The 15,858-nt window shown below is 32.6% G+C and overlaps 2 protein-coding genes across 2 annotated transcripts in view; one reads left to right on the forward strand and one right to left on the reverse strand.

The window, feature by feature from the left end:
* The window catches only part of LOC106662102, a 25,170-nt gene extending 20,957 nt beyond the window's left edge, over nucleotides 1-4,213 (forward strand). The window contains exons 2-4 of the mRNA XM_014385910.2: nucleotides 3,372-3,616; nucleotides 3,686-3,818; nucleotides 3,887-4,213. Of these exons, the coding sequence (XP_014241396.1) occupies nucleotides 3,372-3,616; nucleotides 3,686-3,818; nucleotides 3,887-3,966 (458 nt within the window). The 3' untranslated portion in view covers nucleotides 3,967-4,213. The remainder of the gene's footprint in view (nucleotides 1-3,371; nucleotides 3,617-3,685; nucleotides 3,819-3,886) is intronic.
* A 7,575-nt stretch (nucleotides 4,214-11,788) lies between these two features.
* LOC106662105 lies at nucleotides 11,789-13,699 on the reverse strand. Its single transcript, XM_014385912.2, has 3 exons — nucleotides 13,189-13,699; nucleotides 12,413-12,774; nucleotides 11,789-12,331 (listed from the first exon to the last, which is right to left on the reverse strand). The coding sequence occupies exons 1-2, from the start codon at nucleotides 13,661-13,663 to the stop codon at nucleotides 12,413-12,415; spliced, it is 837 nt and encodes a 278-aa protein (XP_014241398.1). The 5' UTR covers nucleotides 13,664-13,699; the 3' UTR covers nucleotides 11,789-12,331.
* Nucleotides 13,700-15,858: the final 2,159 nt, after the last annotated feature.

The following is a 15,858-nucleotide window of genomic DNA, read 5'->3' on the forward strand; positions in this document are numbered from 1 at the left end:
TAATTGTTATTATTTTTATAGTAATTTATAGTAATATTAAGTATTTATTATTCTAATATTTATTTGTGTTATAATTTCCGCGTTTCGCACGTTCAAATTGAGCGTCATCAAAAAAATCAGCTGATAATTGGAACGTTGCGTTGGCGGAGGTATCAGCGATTCACTTTGGCAATTCATGTCGAGAGCCGTGGTTGTAGAAGTCCTTCAACCTGATGATGAGCTAAAAGGCTCGAAATCCGGATCGTTGCAAAACAACTTACTGTGAGTAGGAACTATCCTTTTATTGTAAAAAGTACCATTTTCGAATGTAGAGTGAATTACTCTCGGTCTCCTGGCAAATTCGTGATGGCTGTATCCTTCTTCTAATAATGTTATGATCTGACCTGCCATACTAACTCAAATGCCTGACTGGAGTCATTGAAAAAGTTTTAAGAATAGGAATAATATCAAAGGAAGTCAAAGAAGGAAAAAGAGTAACTGGTAGCGATCACTAGGCGTAGCAGAATGGAAACGCATAATGCTACTCTTTGTGCAAATGAGATTAATCAGTAAAAAAGGAAACAAAAAATTTAACAACGTATTATTTACTGTTAATATTGACTACGATAGCCCCTAATTACCTGTAACTAATGTCGAAAGATAACGGATTTAATTTTAAACTAAATAAATTGCGTGGTTCGTTAAATTTGTCCATCGGTGTATAAAAGCAAATGACTTTTCTTTTAATTTGACTTTTTTAAATTAAAATAATTGGGGTTTTATAAATAAAATGTTCTATTAAGAGGCAAATTATTTTATGTTTGATTTTTTTCAAATGCAGAAATTGGACTTTACGTGTTTACATTTAATACCACCTCTTTAAACTTAGGGGCGCAACCTGTCTTACATAAGTTTTGGACGTTTTGTTTTTGATAGGTTTAATGAGAACTTTAAAAAGCAGCTAATATGTAATTAAAACTGGTCAATTTGAAGTAAAAGCGGTTAATTTAAAATTTGAAATGACTTCAGAATTTCCGAGGCTTCCTTGTAAGCTGTCGGCTTCCTTGTGATTTCTGTTTGTTTGCAGAACTTCCTTTTAAGGCTATGTTGAAGGCAAAAAAGATTCAATTGAAATTAAAAATTAATCATATCAATTTAAATAAAACCCTAGAAATGGAAATGTAGAAACATAGGACAAAGCGATAGAGAAATAAAAACGAGAGTAAAAGAACACTTGGCTAAATCGAGCAAATTTTCGGAATTTAAGGACCATCTAAAAGAAATAAAACATAATTTCAATTCAAATCTAAATACAAGAGTGTTACATAGTTTCAACAAAGGGAAAGAATTAGATTGGTTTGAGAAATTTGAAATTAAATTTCATGTAAAATTGAACATGGTGATAAATGCATTAATAATATAACAGATTTTGATCTACTTCCCATTTTAAATATGTACATAAATAATACCAAACATCCAAATAATTAAACTAATTATTTTAATTGTTATTATTTTTATAGTAGTTTAATAATATTAAGTATTTACAATTATAATATTTATTTGTGTTATAATTTCTGCGTTTCGCACGTTCAAATTGAGCGCCATTAAAAAAATCAGCTGCTAATTGGAACGTCGCGTTGGCGGAGGTATCAGCGGGTTCACTTTGGCAATTCATGTCGAGAGACGTGGTTGTAGATGTCCTTCAACCTGATGATGAGCTAAAGGGCTCGAAATCCGGTTGTTGCAAAACAACTTATTGCGAGTAGGAACTATCTTTCTAAAAAGGATTAAATAAAACACTATCAATACGTTTAAATTGTTATGAATTTAATCATTTAATTAATTAATAGTTTTATATGTAGATTCAACTTATGTTCGAAGAATTTGCTGTTTTCATAACTTACCCAAAGATTCTAGTTCATTTTAATGTGACCAGTTTATGCCACAAAATGAAATTTGGTCTTCGAGTTATTCTGAGGCTTCCTTTCTTTCTCTTTCCATCGTACAATTTCTCTCTGTCTGTCTCGTACTCTCTCTCTCTCTCTCTCTCTCTCTCTCTCTCTCTCTCTCTGCCTCTCAATGTTTGACCTAAACAACACAAATCACAAAATTTTAAGACGGGTGAAACGTGTATATCTTTTACATCCGCAGCCTGAATATGGCAGCAGGTATATAACACGTTTTACCAACATAAATTTCTCCAAATTAAAGATTTAATCGATTACAACCTATTGTGTAAAGTTTTTTCAATTTTAAAAGTTTAAAAACCAAAAATCTATATGTAAAATTTAAGTACATGTCTCAGATTCACGATAAATATACAAGATTTTCAAACTCCCGTCTGTGAGTCGTTCAGAACAAAACCACGACCTTTAATAGTCATTCCCAGTAAAAGGTGCAATAACTTTTTCTAGTATATTTACACATAAAACTATGTAGAAATATGTAAGATTTTCAGAATAATCTTAAAAATCACCTCTGATTAAGCTAAGATTGATGCTAAAACTTCACTGTTTTAAATTTAATTCCTTGTTTTTATATTTCTATTTAGTGACTACAAATTTTTATTTCTAGATTTTTATTGACAATTTACAATTAATTATTCGTATTGTAGTGCATTGAAAAAGTATTTTTGTCCATTTTTTAAATTAGTCATTTATTTTTTAATAGCTCAATTTTCCTGTATACTATAATATTTATTTCAATAGGCCATTTGAAATAAATACATATGTAGTTCAATGTAGAACGAAGATATAACAAATTGAAAACAATAAATTACAAATAATTAGAAATATACATATATAATAGAAATAATTAATGTTTAATGAATTGGAAGTATAATAAGCTTAGGAACCTTTGTAGTTCACGGTCGATGTAAGAATGGTCCTTGAGACTTATCTCTTAGATAAGTAAAGCGTTCATCATCATCAACATAATCTCTCTCTTTTCTCTCTCTCTCACACCCTCTCACTCTCTCTCTCTCTCACACACACACTTGCTGCTTGTCAATCTATCCATGTGTTTTCTCATTTCTTTTCTTTATCTCATTCTCTATCCATCCCTCCATCTGTGTTCTCTCTCTCTCTCTCTCTCTCTCTCTCTCTCTCTCTCTCTCACTCTCTCGTCCCCACCCCTCCCCCTCCCCTTACCATTACCCCTCCTCATCCCTCCCACCATCTCTTATTTATCTCTCTCCCTCTTTCTCTTTCCTCTTTCTCTATCTATTTATTTACCTATCTATCTTCCTTTGTATCTTTCTGTTTATAATTTTTTCCAAGTACTGTCCCGTTTCTGATCGGAGTCCCTCCGTTGACACATCTTTTCATCTCAATTTTATTGTCACGATTTACAATACAAAACTCAATTTAATATTATTATTTTCTGTTTGATAGGGAGAGGGAAGAAAACGATGCAGCTCGCCATCCCTTTAATAGTCGGTTTCAAAATCGCTGGCGCCATCATCGCTGCCCTGGGAGCACTTAAAGTCCTCGTAATCAAGTCCGTAGTTCTGAGCGGTTTTGCCGTAGTCACCTCGCTCATCCTGGCCGGAAAGTACATTTACGACAAAATGAAGCACAAACAGGAACACGTTGAGGCGACCCCTTACTACTATCCACAAGCTCACGTCATGGCTCAGGTTTGGATATATTTCAAGTTGCCTTTTTTTAATTCTTTTTAATGACTTTCTTTAATCGACTTCATTTAGCAATTTGCCTGGGATGGGATGTACGACGTGCAGGCAGGAACTTCAGACGTTGCCACGGATCTGAACGGCCATTACTCTCAACCTCTAGTTGCATCGATTACGGACAACCACACGGCTTACAATTACATACCGAGTAAGAAATATTTCCAAATATTTTATTCTCTTATACCGGTATGAAATCATGTTCTTACTTTGTTTCAGCCGCTGAGAGAAAATCCTCTAGGCCCAAGTACAGAACGACAGTATACAGAACAACAGTGAAACAGATCGACAAGAAATAAAAAAATTCTAAATATAATGGACTACCTCAATTAGGACAACCAGGATCTACCTATGGTAGAAAACAAACGGCAACAATTGTTTTTTAATATTAATTTAATGCCGATTTGTCGCCGTGATTTTTATTTCTGTAAAAATTCTACATTTTCCGGACGGGCATACTAGCTAGTACAAACCAAATTGTTTATTATTCTCCTCATTATTGTACAAAATCGTAGTTTACAAACAATATTTATGATGAATGATAGTATAGAAAATGTATTTATTTATTTATAATAATTTTTTTATTATGCCAATGTTAAATTAAGTAAATAAAAATAATTTATTTTATCAAGTTTTTTTATTATACTTCCCTAATACAGGAAAAGTTTCTTCACGGAAGAACTTTAAAAGCAATTTTTCTACACTAAATTCCCTTAAGAGCAATTTTTAATAATAAACAGAAAACTCTGGCAGTGTTTTCTTGGCTAATGATAAGCGTTCTAAAATATTGCCAGAAGTGGTGACTGCTAAGCCAATGACAGCATTGTAGTAGAAGGATTTAACTATTAGAAAAGTATCTGCAGATACGCCATTATTCATCCCATATCCAGCAAGAATCCTTACGAAAAAAAACGTTCAATGACAAAAATGGATATCTAACGAATACATCTCACAAATTCATAAGAATTTTATTATTTAACAGATGAAATTCCTGAAAAATTTTAAATCAAATTTTTGCTATGTAAACTCCACCTTTCCTTGTTGTTAAAGTTTTAAAAATAAATCTTTTAAAGATTAAATATGAAAAATAATTATTTACATTCATTTTTTAAAAACTCTCGACAAAACTGTGTTCTCAAAACGTGTTATTTCGACAAAAAACACTTTTAAACAAAAATTACATAAAATTTCTGAACCTTGACAATTTCAGATACGTATTACAAATACACTGATTTTTCCTCGTATTCATCTCACAAAAGTTTGCACGGAAATGGTCATAAATTTCATTTAGTAACAACCTCAAAGCATCAGTATCATAGTTTCGTAAAAAGTTGGTTTAATCAACACGCTGGAAAATCAAAATATTCATAGTTAAACTATTATATGTACATTTAAGTTATTGAAATATATGGGGCCCAAAATGCAGCCACGAGCCACCCCATACACTTAACTGTACTATGACTAGATGAGATATTATTTACATTTGATTTCCATTTTGGTCGCAATGTCCTCAGAAGGAGAGTGCGCATCTGACACATGGCCTTATTATAGAATTATCTTCTCAAGATAGGAGCGACCACCTCCGCTCTCAAGCGGTTAGTGTTAATCCTGTGTTGAGGTTTGGTATAGAAGTCATCTACACTAACTAAGATGACTTCGCTCGCTTGCCCATTCCGATGGGGTGGGCCGACATCTATGCACCAGACGGTGTGCCGCATATCTATTGGAAAGCCGCTCTCTCGGTATTGAAATGCATCATTTGTCTAACCTGCTGTACTATCCAGAGGTAACTCAATCTCCCAGAGTATTGGGGCTCCATCAGCGTAGGACCTGCCGCATCCGCTACGGTCGCGGTTTTGTTTATAGTGGAATTTCTAACCACCCCCTAGACGAACACTGCCTTCAGCAAAGGAAGCCGATAAATGCACCACCGAACAACAGGCTATATTCTAAGTACCCGCCAGGGGGCTCGCCACTAAACCACTACGATTACATTCCCATTTAGCGCGCTACCGGTCTTGGAACTTGGAACTTTGAGCTACCCCGTAGTTGGTTACGCACCCAACCTGCAGACAGGATGTAACCCATTTGTGCTACTGATCGAGCACCCGCCATCCACTGCTGACTTATATCCAACACACGAATACAGCTCGTGCTTAAGAAAGTTCACCACGCTCTCAATGCTACACCATTGCTTTCCCTGGAAACTCTCCTTGCACCCAACCGTTAAAAAAGATCTTAAGGAAATATGACGTGGGACCTGGATTGAGAAAAAGAAATGTCCTCAAACGCAAGGGTCAACTTTTTGGTTGCCCCTCTCCGCCGCGGGCATAATGTACCACCCTTTGGCACCTTCATCCACAAAGTGTTGAGATACGGTCTCTCTGGAAGGATGAGGTATTATTTACAGCCATAATTTGCCTTTATCAACTAAAGTAAATTAACTAAGTAAAGTTTGAACAAAAGACTATTGAGGAACTTTGAACACCCTAGTGATACAGCTTATCAAGCAGAATATTGTTATCAACAATACCATACTACTTTTAACATTATTTTCATAGTTGTTATACGTTTATCATATTATTCATTAAAACTATTTACTCTAAACCCTTCCTTTATCCATACTGTGTTTTAAATGAAATGGAAAACTATTTACAAAATGAATCAATCTAATTTGATAGAGTATTTCAAAAATTTTAGAAATATTGGTGTTCGTGTAATTGGCCTATAACTTTTTACATCAAGTACTAAATAGTTAGCAAGTTGATGCTGATGACGTTGATCATTATTGGTAAAATAAAACTGGAAAGAACACAATTATTAAATACATTAATTACCTTTTATAGATCAATACGATCAATGTAAATGAATTATTCATCGAAAATCAGCGATTTAATCTATGTAGAGAGTTGAAAAATGGAGAATAATTCATATAGAAAATAGCCTTTAAATAAGTTTTAAATATATGATACAAGTAAAAGATAAAAAATTTAAACAATTAGGAATATAATTACATTAATATAAATTATTCACAATAAATACAAGAGGAATTTCATAAATAAAGGAATGATGAAAAACATTTTACTCGCCGTGTTTGGCAATTCAATACTAACCCGCTACGCATTTCTGTATTAGGTATTAAGGCGCAGGCTCTTTCTTTTTTCTTTTTTATTTGTATATTTTTATTTGCTCCTGTATTTCTCTGCGGGCAATTACTCAATAAACACTTTATTATTAATTATATGTGTAATATACAACAAAGTATGTATAAAATGTAAGGTCATTAAACAAATTTTATTATACAATTCCTTACGCTCTATTTATCAACTGTATATAAATTTTTACAGGAGAAGACACACATCCAATCTAGTTCTACACTATTTGCCTCAGTGTTGATACGAAATATTTTTATACTTTATCCGGCGAAATACTTTATCATGTAAAACATGCTGGCACATTAAACCTTAAAGAAAACAATAAATCTTAATATTTAATCTTTTTATTGAAATGTTTATCATTGAAAGTCAAATCTATATAAACTATTCTTTGGTCGAAACTTATAAAATTTAATTTTCCAATTTGGCATCCTACTGGTTGCCAGTAAAACCTCCCTTGTAAGAAGCGAATCTTAATTTTTTTGGTCTATTTCATTTTTACATTACGAACGTTGCAGAACAAAACTTTCAAGACCAGTTATTTAACTGGAAACACTTTCTCATTATTATCACTAAATCCTAATATTTTTAAATTTTTGATTGTAATGGTTGAAATATTTTCCCAAAATATTAATTTCTTATGAAAATACACTTCTTAGTCTTGTATCCCACGTTCACGTTTTATGCGGATATTATTTAATAAATATAAAAACTTGATATCACATTTTTTCTACTAAAGCTAACTAAGCTTTACATATAGATAAATTCAGGTAGGTATATAATTTCAATATTTAGATCAGACTTATAGCAATGTAACATTGAATTTATAGGTTTGTATATGTTTGCGTCATCTTTGAAAAAATTCAATATAAACTAGTTTGTGAAATTAAACAAAGAAAAGTTTTTTTTAAAATAATGAGTGTATATTTTGATACAGTATAAAAAATTGAATTTTATTTTTAAATGATGACTTCTCTATGATTTCACGTATTTAATGATCAAAGCCCAATTGCTTGTATTTAATGATCAAAAGATCAGTACAGAAATTATATTGTTTTAATTATCCTTTCTCTTTTTACAAAGTGAATTGTCAACGGTCGTCTTGTAAATATTAGCACAGTATTAACATTATGAACACGGGAGTTGGTAAAAGAATAGATTGATAACAATAAAATAAATTTCTAGACACAATTCACATATTAAAATTAAGTTAAGAAAGTTTTCATGTTGTCCTCAAAACTATTAATACGTTCCAGTGGTGCGGGTTAGTCTAACCGAATGATGTCAGGCAATTAAGGTTTATAACAAGTTTGTTTTTTTGAATAAGCAGTCGTCGTAGGTTTTACATTTCCAACTATTTACCAACAAAAAAACAAAAACAATCTTTGAAGCCGTCGTGACCAAAATAATCAGGCAATTATCCTAAGGGCCAAGGAGCTTTCTCATCCGCAGTCACGATACCTAGTGTTTAAATATTTTTCGCGTAATGTCCCTTTAACAGTTTCATAAAATTTGGATGGAATAGTACTGTCAAAGATAATTATATATTTTGATAGGAATACTGGCATATATGTACAAAAAATATATTCACATTTTTTAAAAATTTTTATAATTAATGTGTGGTGATTAGTGACCGTTAGTCGATAATTATTCAGATATCGTGAGATCCGATCTGGTGTGATGTAGGTTTCAGAAAACATTTTCTTTATCGTCCCAACGTTTCGATCTTTATTGACATCTTCAGGGCCTGGGATAGAAATACATTGATTGATTATAAAAAATATATTTTTTGCATTGTATAAATTCACTTTTTTCCATATCCTACATGTATTTTTTAAATTTAAACAATGTTTGTAAATCCCAGGCCCTCAAGATGATCTCAATAAAGATCGAAACGTTGACACGATAGAGAAAATGTTTTTCTGAGACCTACATCACACCAGACCCCATCTCACGATATCTGAATATTTATAATTAATAAAAATATGTACGTGTAATATTTTATTATCATGTACAAAAATAAACAAAAGTTTGTTCGTTTTCCTGATAAAGTATAGTACATAAAACTAAAAACAAAACATTAACCATTAAAATGACTTTTTTTCGTATGTCAAAAAAGTCATTTTAATGGTTAATGTTTTGTTTTTAGTTTTATGTATGTCAAGATATTTATGTAAACTAATTTATAGCTTTGGAATTAAGTTTAAAATTTCGTTTTATCCAAATTTTTAATGTCTAATTTGGCGATATATCGATTACAGGTTTACATCTTCAAATCTTCATTGGAACTTTTTATCCCACTCTCAAAGATCCCAACGCGTGCTTTTTCTCATGTCTAAACCCACTCACTTATAAATACGTTATTTTCTATTTACAAACTATTTACACAAATAAGATAACCTCCATTACCCTCCATATTGTATAACTAATCAAATTGAGGTTAAAGTGATATTCACTATCTAGGCATCGGCCATCCCACACTACACATTCACATTAATAACTACTTTCACTCTGAATATAAGCAAAAAAAGTAGCACAAGACTCTCCTGTTTCCTCCAAAAATCGGAACCGGGGACTCAAATACACGATGCCTTGCTTAAGAATAATTATATCTGGTGGCATACCTACTTCCTATAGGCAGGGATTCAGGGAATGATACTCTTCAATTATGTGCTCTTACTTTAATTTTATGAATATTAATAAAAAACTTAAAGATAATTTAAATATGTTGTGTGTTCTTTATTGACCGCTAGTCAATGATTATTCGGAGATCGTGAGATGCGTTCTGGTGTGACGTACGTTTTAGAAAACATTTTTTTTTTTTATCGTGCCAACGTTTCGATCTTTATATTATCTCAATAAAGATCGAAACGTTGGCATGATAAAGAAAATGTTTTTCTAAAACCTACGTCACACCAGACCGCATCTCACGATCTTTAAATATTGTATTTTTTCACAACACACTTCACTTTGTACCATCGTACTACATAATTACATAAAGCATCATTCTTTGAAAAAAAAAAACATTGTTTGTTTTTGTTGTTGATAATGTTTGCTTATGAAGATTGAAAAAATATAATTATGAGGAACCAATTAGAAAAGAAATATAAAATAAAAATTGTTAAAATAAGTCATATAATATAATTAAATAAATTAAATATATTTGAGCCCCTGTGTATTTTTCATATATGCCGAAAATATATTATTTAAAATAATTATACAATGAAGCACTCATTTATTATTATTTAACGTTTATTGATTTTTTCGTACTTTTATGTTTGATGATGCTTTATGATTAAATTATATTGTTAGATTTATGGCTGGTAATAACAAAATGAATTGTTTTTAATATTTTATCTAGATCCGTCATCTTTTCTAAAAGTCTGGAATCAAAACAAAGGCTAAACTTTTTTTTTAAATCTATTAAATGTAATTTTTAGTAATCGAATGGATGGAATTAGCATAAAAGATGTTGGAAAAATAGTTTAATCTTTGTCCAACCCCAGAAACTTCTGCGATCATAGACTGTTGTTTTTAATGCGTAAATAATTAAGTGTTAATAGAATTAAAATTACCGAGGTTTTTATCAACTTGATAAGATTAATTTTTCACCTTTCTCACAATTATCTGTAAACCTTCAGACGATTGGGACTACAATACGATGATTCAATTAAATTGACAATTGAGGTTATTTATAAATTGGACATTTTTATGTAAGATCATAGTGTTACAACTACTTACATACATCTTACAGACTACATTAGTCGGTTTACAGAGTTGACGTGTTACTTGATTTATTGATAATAATTGTTTACCATTGTAAAATTAAATATCTTGTTGAAACATATAAATTTTTAATAACCTATTTTGTGATATGCATTAAAATAATCGTATTTTCTTGTTTATTTCAAAGCATTGCAAACAATTTTTAATTGTTTCTTGTAAAAAATTGAATGTTATACATTTTAGAAAATTTAAATATTAATATATTTTATACATTTTAATGGTGTTTTTAAATGTAAATGCACATTTACATTAACGTTCCGTAGGTAAGAGCGACTAGCAATGATCATTCCAACTTGTTAATTAACTATTAAATTTTACGTTAGTTAGACTAAAACGATTAATTAAAACTTTTGGAGAAAAGGACAAAAGTTTTTGTAATTATTGAAAAAAATGTCTTTGAAAAGCTCGTTGGGAGACTATTACAGCTATTTGCGAAATCATATATTTTCAAATCATCTATAATTCATATTTACAATATTAGATGTTATTTAGAATATTACTGATATAGGAAAAATACGGATAATCGTCCTACATTCTATGATTAAGTATTTAGTCTGTTAGATGATAAAATTTAACATTTTTTTGTTTTATTTTTATGAAGAAAGGGTACTTTTTATTTAAAAAAGCGAATTTAATAACTATTTAAGTAGAGTAGAGGACAGCGGTAGCCGTGTGATTAGCGTGAGAGACTCTTGGCTCATACGCGATCGTGGGTTCGATCCCCACTATCTCCTCTGGCGTTTTTTTCACGATACCCCCCACCAATATAAAAAAAGTAGAGTAGTTTTTCATACGGATAAACTTATTTTTGTTAAAACCAAATTTTGTTATGAAACGCAATGAAAAACCATTTGTCTGGCGGATATCCTGTTTTGCTAAATTCCCATCTGGAATTCAGGAGAGTGGGATAGAACATTAAACCAAGTTGATATTCTTCCGATAGACATACTTAAAAAAAGGAAAGATAGAACATTTAGCCTGCTTTTTTTAATGAACCACTCCTTAATCCAGAAGAACATGTTTTTAACTGGGTCATCTTTAAAATATAGGGCGAAACTTTCAACCCCTGTAATTACCAGTTTGGCACACATACTTTTAAAAGACGTCGCATTTTAAGTATGAAGGATGAGGTTTTTTCTTAAATGAAATATCGATTAACAACTGTTAAAAGACTTTTTATTTCATAAATACGGGTATTTACAAAAACAGTGGAAATTATTTACAAACGTTTGCTGTCTGTGTTCCTGTTTGCGACGGGTTACTGGCGTGTTTCCGTGTTAGTTATTTCGTGTCTGTTTCTGTTAAGTCAACGTCGTATTTAGAGTCGTGTCGAGTTCATTAAGTATGTTTATATTTCTTTGGTCTGAGATATCTTAAGACGCTCCTTCGTCTGGTGTAATTACTCCTAAATCTGTAACGTCCCTTCTGTCCGTAGTTAGTTGGTCTTTTTGTCCGATCCGTCGTCCGTCTCGTCTTAGTTTCGTCTTCTTTGGTTTTTCGCTTTTATTGGTCGTCTGCCGTCGAGGTCTTTCCAGAGTCGTTGGTCGAGTCGTTCACTAGCCATTCACACGAGGCTACCTCGCAGCTAACTTATAGTCGAGTCGAAATTTACATTTCTTTTAAAGTTTAACAAATAATTTAAATAAATTAAAGACTTGATTTCATAAATAAATAAATAATTTTTGTGATTGAGCAGGAAGTCTTCGCAGACTCTTCGGCAAATCTGAAACAAAACAGTGCATAGTAGTATCCAGTGGGGTATTTTCCTTTTTACTTATACGTTCACAGCAAAACGAAAACTTACTTATTGTGCGTGGGCTTTGTAGGCGAGCTTCTGAGCGTCGGCTTCTGAGCCGGCAGCTTTCGCAGGAGCGACGTCGATGGACCTCCCCCAGCCGGAGCTGTAAGAATCTCCTCCGTGGCCGTGTTCAGAAGTGTGGCTGTGGGAGTGATGCGGATGGGCCACGACTTCGTACGTGACGTGTTTCTGGTGAGAGAAAAGTTTCTTGAGGCCGATGACCGCGGCGAGGAGGAAGGCCAATTTGGAAACGAGGAGAGCTTTTCCGACCAGGAGGGCCAAAGCTTTGAATGCGAGAACTCCTACCATACCGATCTTCATCGCGCCCGCGGCGAGCAGCGGTCCGAAGTTGTTTTTTTTACCCCTACCTGCGAAAAAGAAACAACAATGTTTAGACTTATCCGCCCTTCTAGGGCCTTACAATCCCAAATATAAATTTCTTAAAGAATTATGAGATTCGCCCCTGGTTATAACTTAGCGATAAATTGAATGAACTTTAAATAATTTTAATCAAGCGAAAGAACATTAAAAAAAATTATAAAGACAGCCTGAAAGAATTTATCTGTCTATGTAAAAACACGTCACTGTTACAGTACGTAATACCGCGTTTTTTTAAAATTTGAAACACAATTGGATGAGAAAAACATAAAGAAAACGGCAGCGTGCGATTTCCGTGGGGCAAACAAATTTAAACTTCCTTTTTTTCTTCAAATTTTACAATTAGATTTGGTTACTGTGGTTTATTTACAGTGTTGTTAGGAGCCACGGAAAAGCAGGCTTACCGGTTTCCTTAGGTGCTTCCCTTAAAGAAAGGTCGATGCTGAGTTGTCCCTCTGAGTCCGGAGATGTGCTGAGAACGACTTCAGACCCGGGGACGATCTCCCAGCGTAGGGACCGCGACTTGACGAAAGTCCACATTTTTCCGGCGATCAAGTTGCCGACGGCTTCCTCGTCGGTCTTGGCTCCCCGTGCGTCGCTCAATCCGTCGTCGGTCGTCTCCTCGGAAGTCCGACTTATCTCGAGGCCGTCGGCGACCGGGATGTCGGCCTTTTTGAGGAGGCGGTTGACGTACGCAACCAACTTGAGCATGAGGCAGGCGGACGCCTCTCTTTTAGAGCAGCGCGAATTCAACTTATCCATAAGTCCAGTTTCGTCCTTACCAGTCACTGTATTTTCCGGATCCTCTTCGAGGGGTAAAGCCGCTGCCACCGCCAGCAGGGCTAAAGCCACTAAAGCCACGTATCTTGATCTGAACATGATGCTCCACGGGAGAACTTCTCGCTTCTGATGACCCGCTCAATGCTTTCAGCCTCCTTATATCTTACCCTTGGACTTGACCTACCTACCCCCTCCAACCGCTCCCTCCACTCCGCACTGACATCAATACAATCATTAACAATATACTATTTTTTTACACCTTACTTCCCTAATCGAGATTCGTATTCTTCATCTTTATAAAATAATCTTTTTAAATTGATACTTGTAATCTACAGATATTTCATTTGAAATAAACTTCAATAACAACACAACTACAGCACCTTTCACTTGATCTAGACTTTTCACCTTTCCGTCTTAACCTAACACTCTTTCCTTTCGGTTGTGTTCTTTTTTTACTGGTCACTTTCGTTTGTATATTTTTTTCCTCATAGTCAATTCGGTTTCTTTTAAAATTTTGATATTTAATGGTAAGAATTACGTATTTTTTACACTTCTAACTTATCATTCATGTTTTTTTGTACTTCGATTGTTGTTCTATGAACTTGAACAAATCGTAACCCCAAGAAATATATTATGGACTTTTCAAAAAAAGTTTAAATAAATATTTTCAAAAATACATTTCGGCTAAAACATGCATTAGAATATTTTTGACTTTTTATCAAGGTTGTCAAATGGCTAGAAAAATAATTAAAAAATGAGATTGATTTTGTTAATAATTTATAATTTATCATTGCCCACAACTTCTAAACAATTAATGTTATCGACTTATTACTACATAATTTTAAATTTGAGATTTTATATATATGTTAAGTTTGAAATGGTATTTTCTTCTATATCGACAATATTTCCAAATTTATTTTTAAAAAATCCAATCTGTTGGTTGTGTTCAATAATTAAATATACAGTTGTTGATAAATAATATATAAGTATATATACTTTATTTATAATATAATTAGTGTTATAAAACAATAATGTTAAATAGTTTTTATTAAAAGTTTCATAATCATATTTTGAATTAAAATAGAACCAACATTCGAAAATTGTCCATAAACATTTAAATACTACTTTAAATACTGCTTATTGTCATTCCTCACAATTTGTTGCTGCTTTTCCAGTCCTATAAAATACGGATTTTTTACGTAAGAAATTTTATTATTTCTGTAGTTTCTTTTCAGAAACTAGACAGCATTCAATCTCATTTTCTTTTATTGATATCGATTTCGGGAAACACATTTCTAAAAAGAAAACGAAACTGATGAGAGGAGGCTGATGAGCCTGAAATCGATATGAATAGACAGGAAATAAGTTTGATGTTCGTCTAGTTCCTGAAAAGAAACCCAAGAAATACAAAAAGTCAACAACCGAAAAAGAAGAGTAAAATAAATAATTTAAAAAATATAATTTCAAAGTTAACACCATAGTAAATTTAACTTGTCTACTGATCCCAGTTTATTATTACCCACGTTTCCATAAGGACAATAATTTAAATTGACAAACATTATCAATAAAAAAGATTAATAAACCATCTTATGAAAAATATAATTTCCCTCTCACACACACACACTCACTCTCTCTCTCACTCTCTCTCTCTCTCTCTCTCTCTCTCTCTCTCTCTCTCTCTCTATCTCTCTCTCTCTCTCGTTATAGATTCTTTAACAAAATTGACGTAAGTTCTAATGGTATATTTATCACTTTTTTAATGGAGAAACATTCAGTTTTGATCAATTATTTTAGAAATCATTGTTAATATTTTTGAAATGGTATGGTTTCTGTTGAGTTTTCAAATGCTGTAATTCTTACAAGGTAAGCTTTGATAAAATATTAATATCGCCTCTTTGGTTTTAGAAAAGAAATTTACGAAATATTCGCTATCCACTACTTAGTTTTTCGGCCTCCTCTTTTCGCATTATGTTTTGTTCAGATACGTTCAGGTATTTCGTCATATTCCTGAATATTTTCACGACAAAAGATGGAGTGGAATGTAGAATCTCTGTGAAGCGTTACAACGACATTAATCTGACGGAAATCAAATGGAAGTTTTAGGTTGATTAAAGTTAATTTAAGAAAATATACCTGTGTTATTTTTTTAAGCAAACAAACACACGCAGAGAATATTTCAGCGTTAGGAAGTGAGAGAAAGATAACGAGAGAGAGAAAGACAGAGGAGCGAGCACGAAATAAGCAGATAGCTAGGTTGATAAGCCGATAGATTTATAGATAGATAGTTAAATAGA

Source organism: Cimex lectularius, unplaced genomic scaffold (assembly GCF_000648675.2).
Source record: "Cimex lectularius strain Harlan isolate CLEC.00 unplaced genomic scaffold, Clec_2.1 scaffold51, whole genome shotgun sequence".
NCBI lineage: Eukaryota > Metazoa > Arthropoda > Insecta > Hemiptera > Cimicidae > Cimex > Cimex lectularius.

Excerpts from the sequence above, each read along its gene's own strand:
- LOC106662105 (XM_014385912.2), bottom strand. The coding sequence starts at position 13,663 with ATGTTCAGATCAAGATACGTGGCTTTAGTGGCTTTAGCCCTGCTGGCG. Across the intron at positions 12,775-13,188 it reads GGAAGCACCTAAGGAAACCG|GTAGGGGTAAAAAAAACAAC; the intron begins GTAAGCCTGCTT and ends TCTTTTTCGCAG.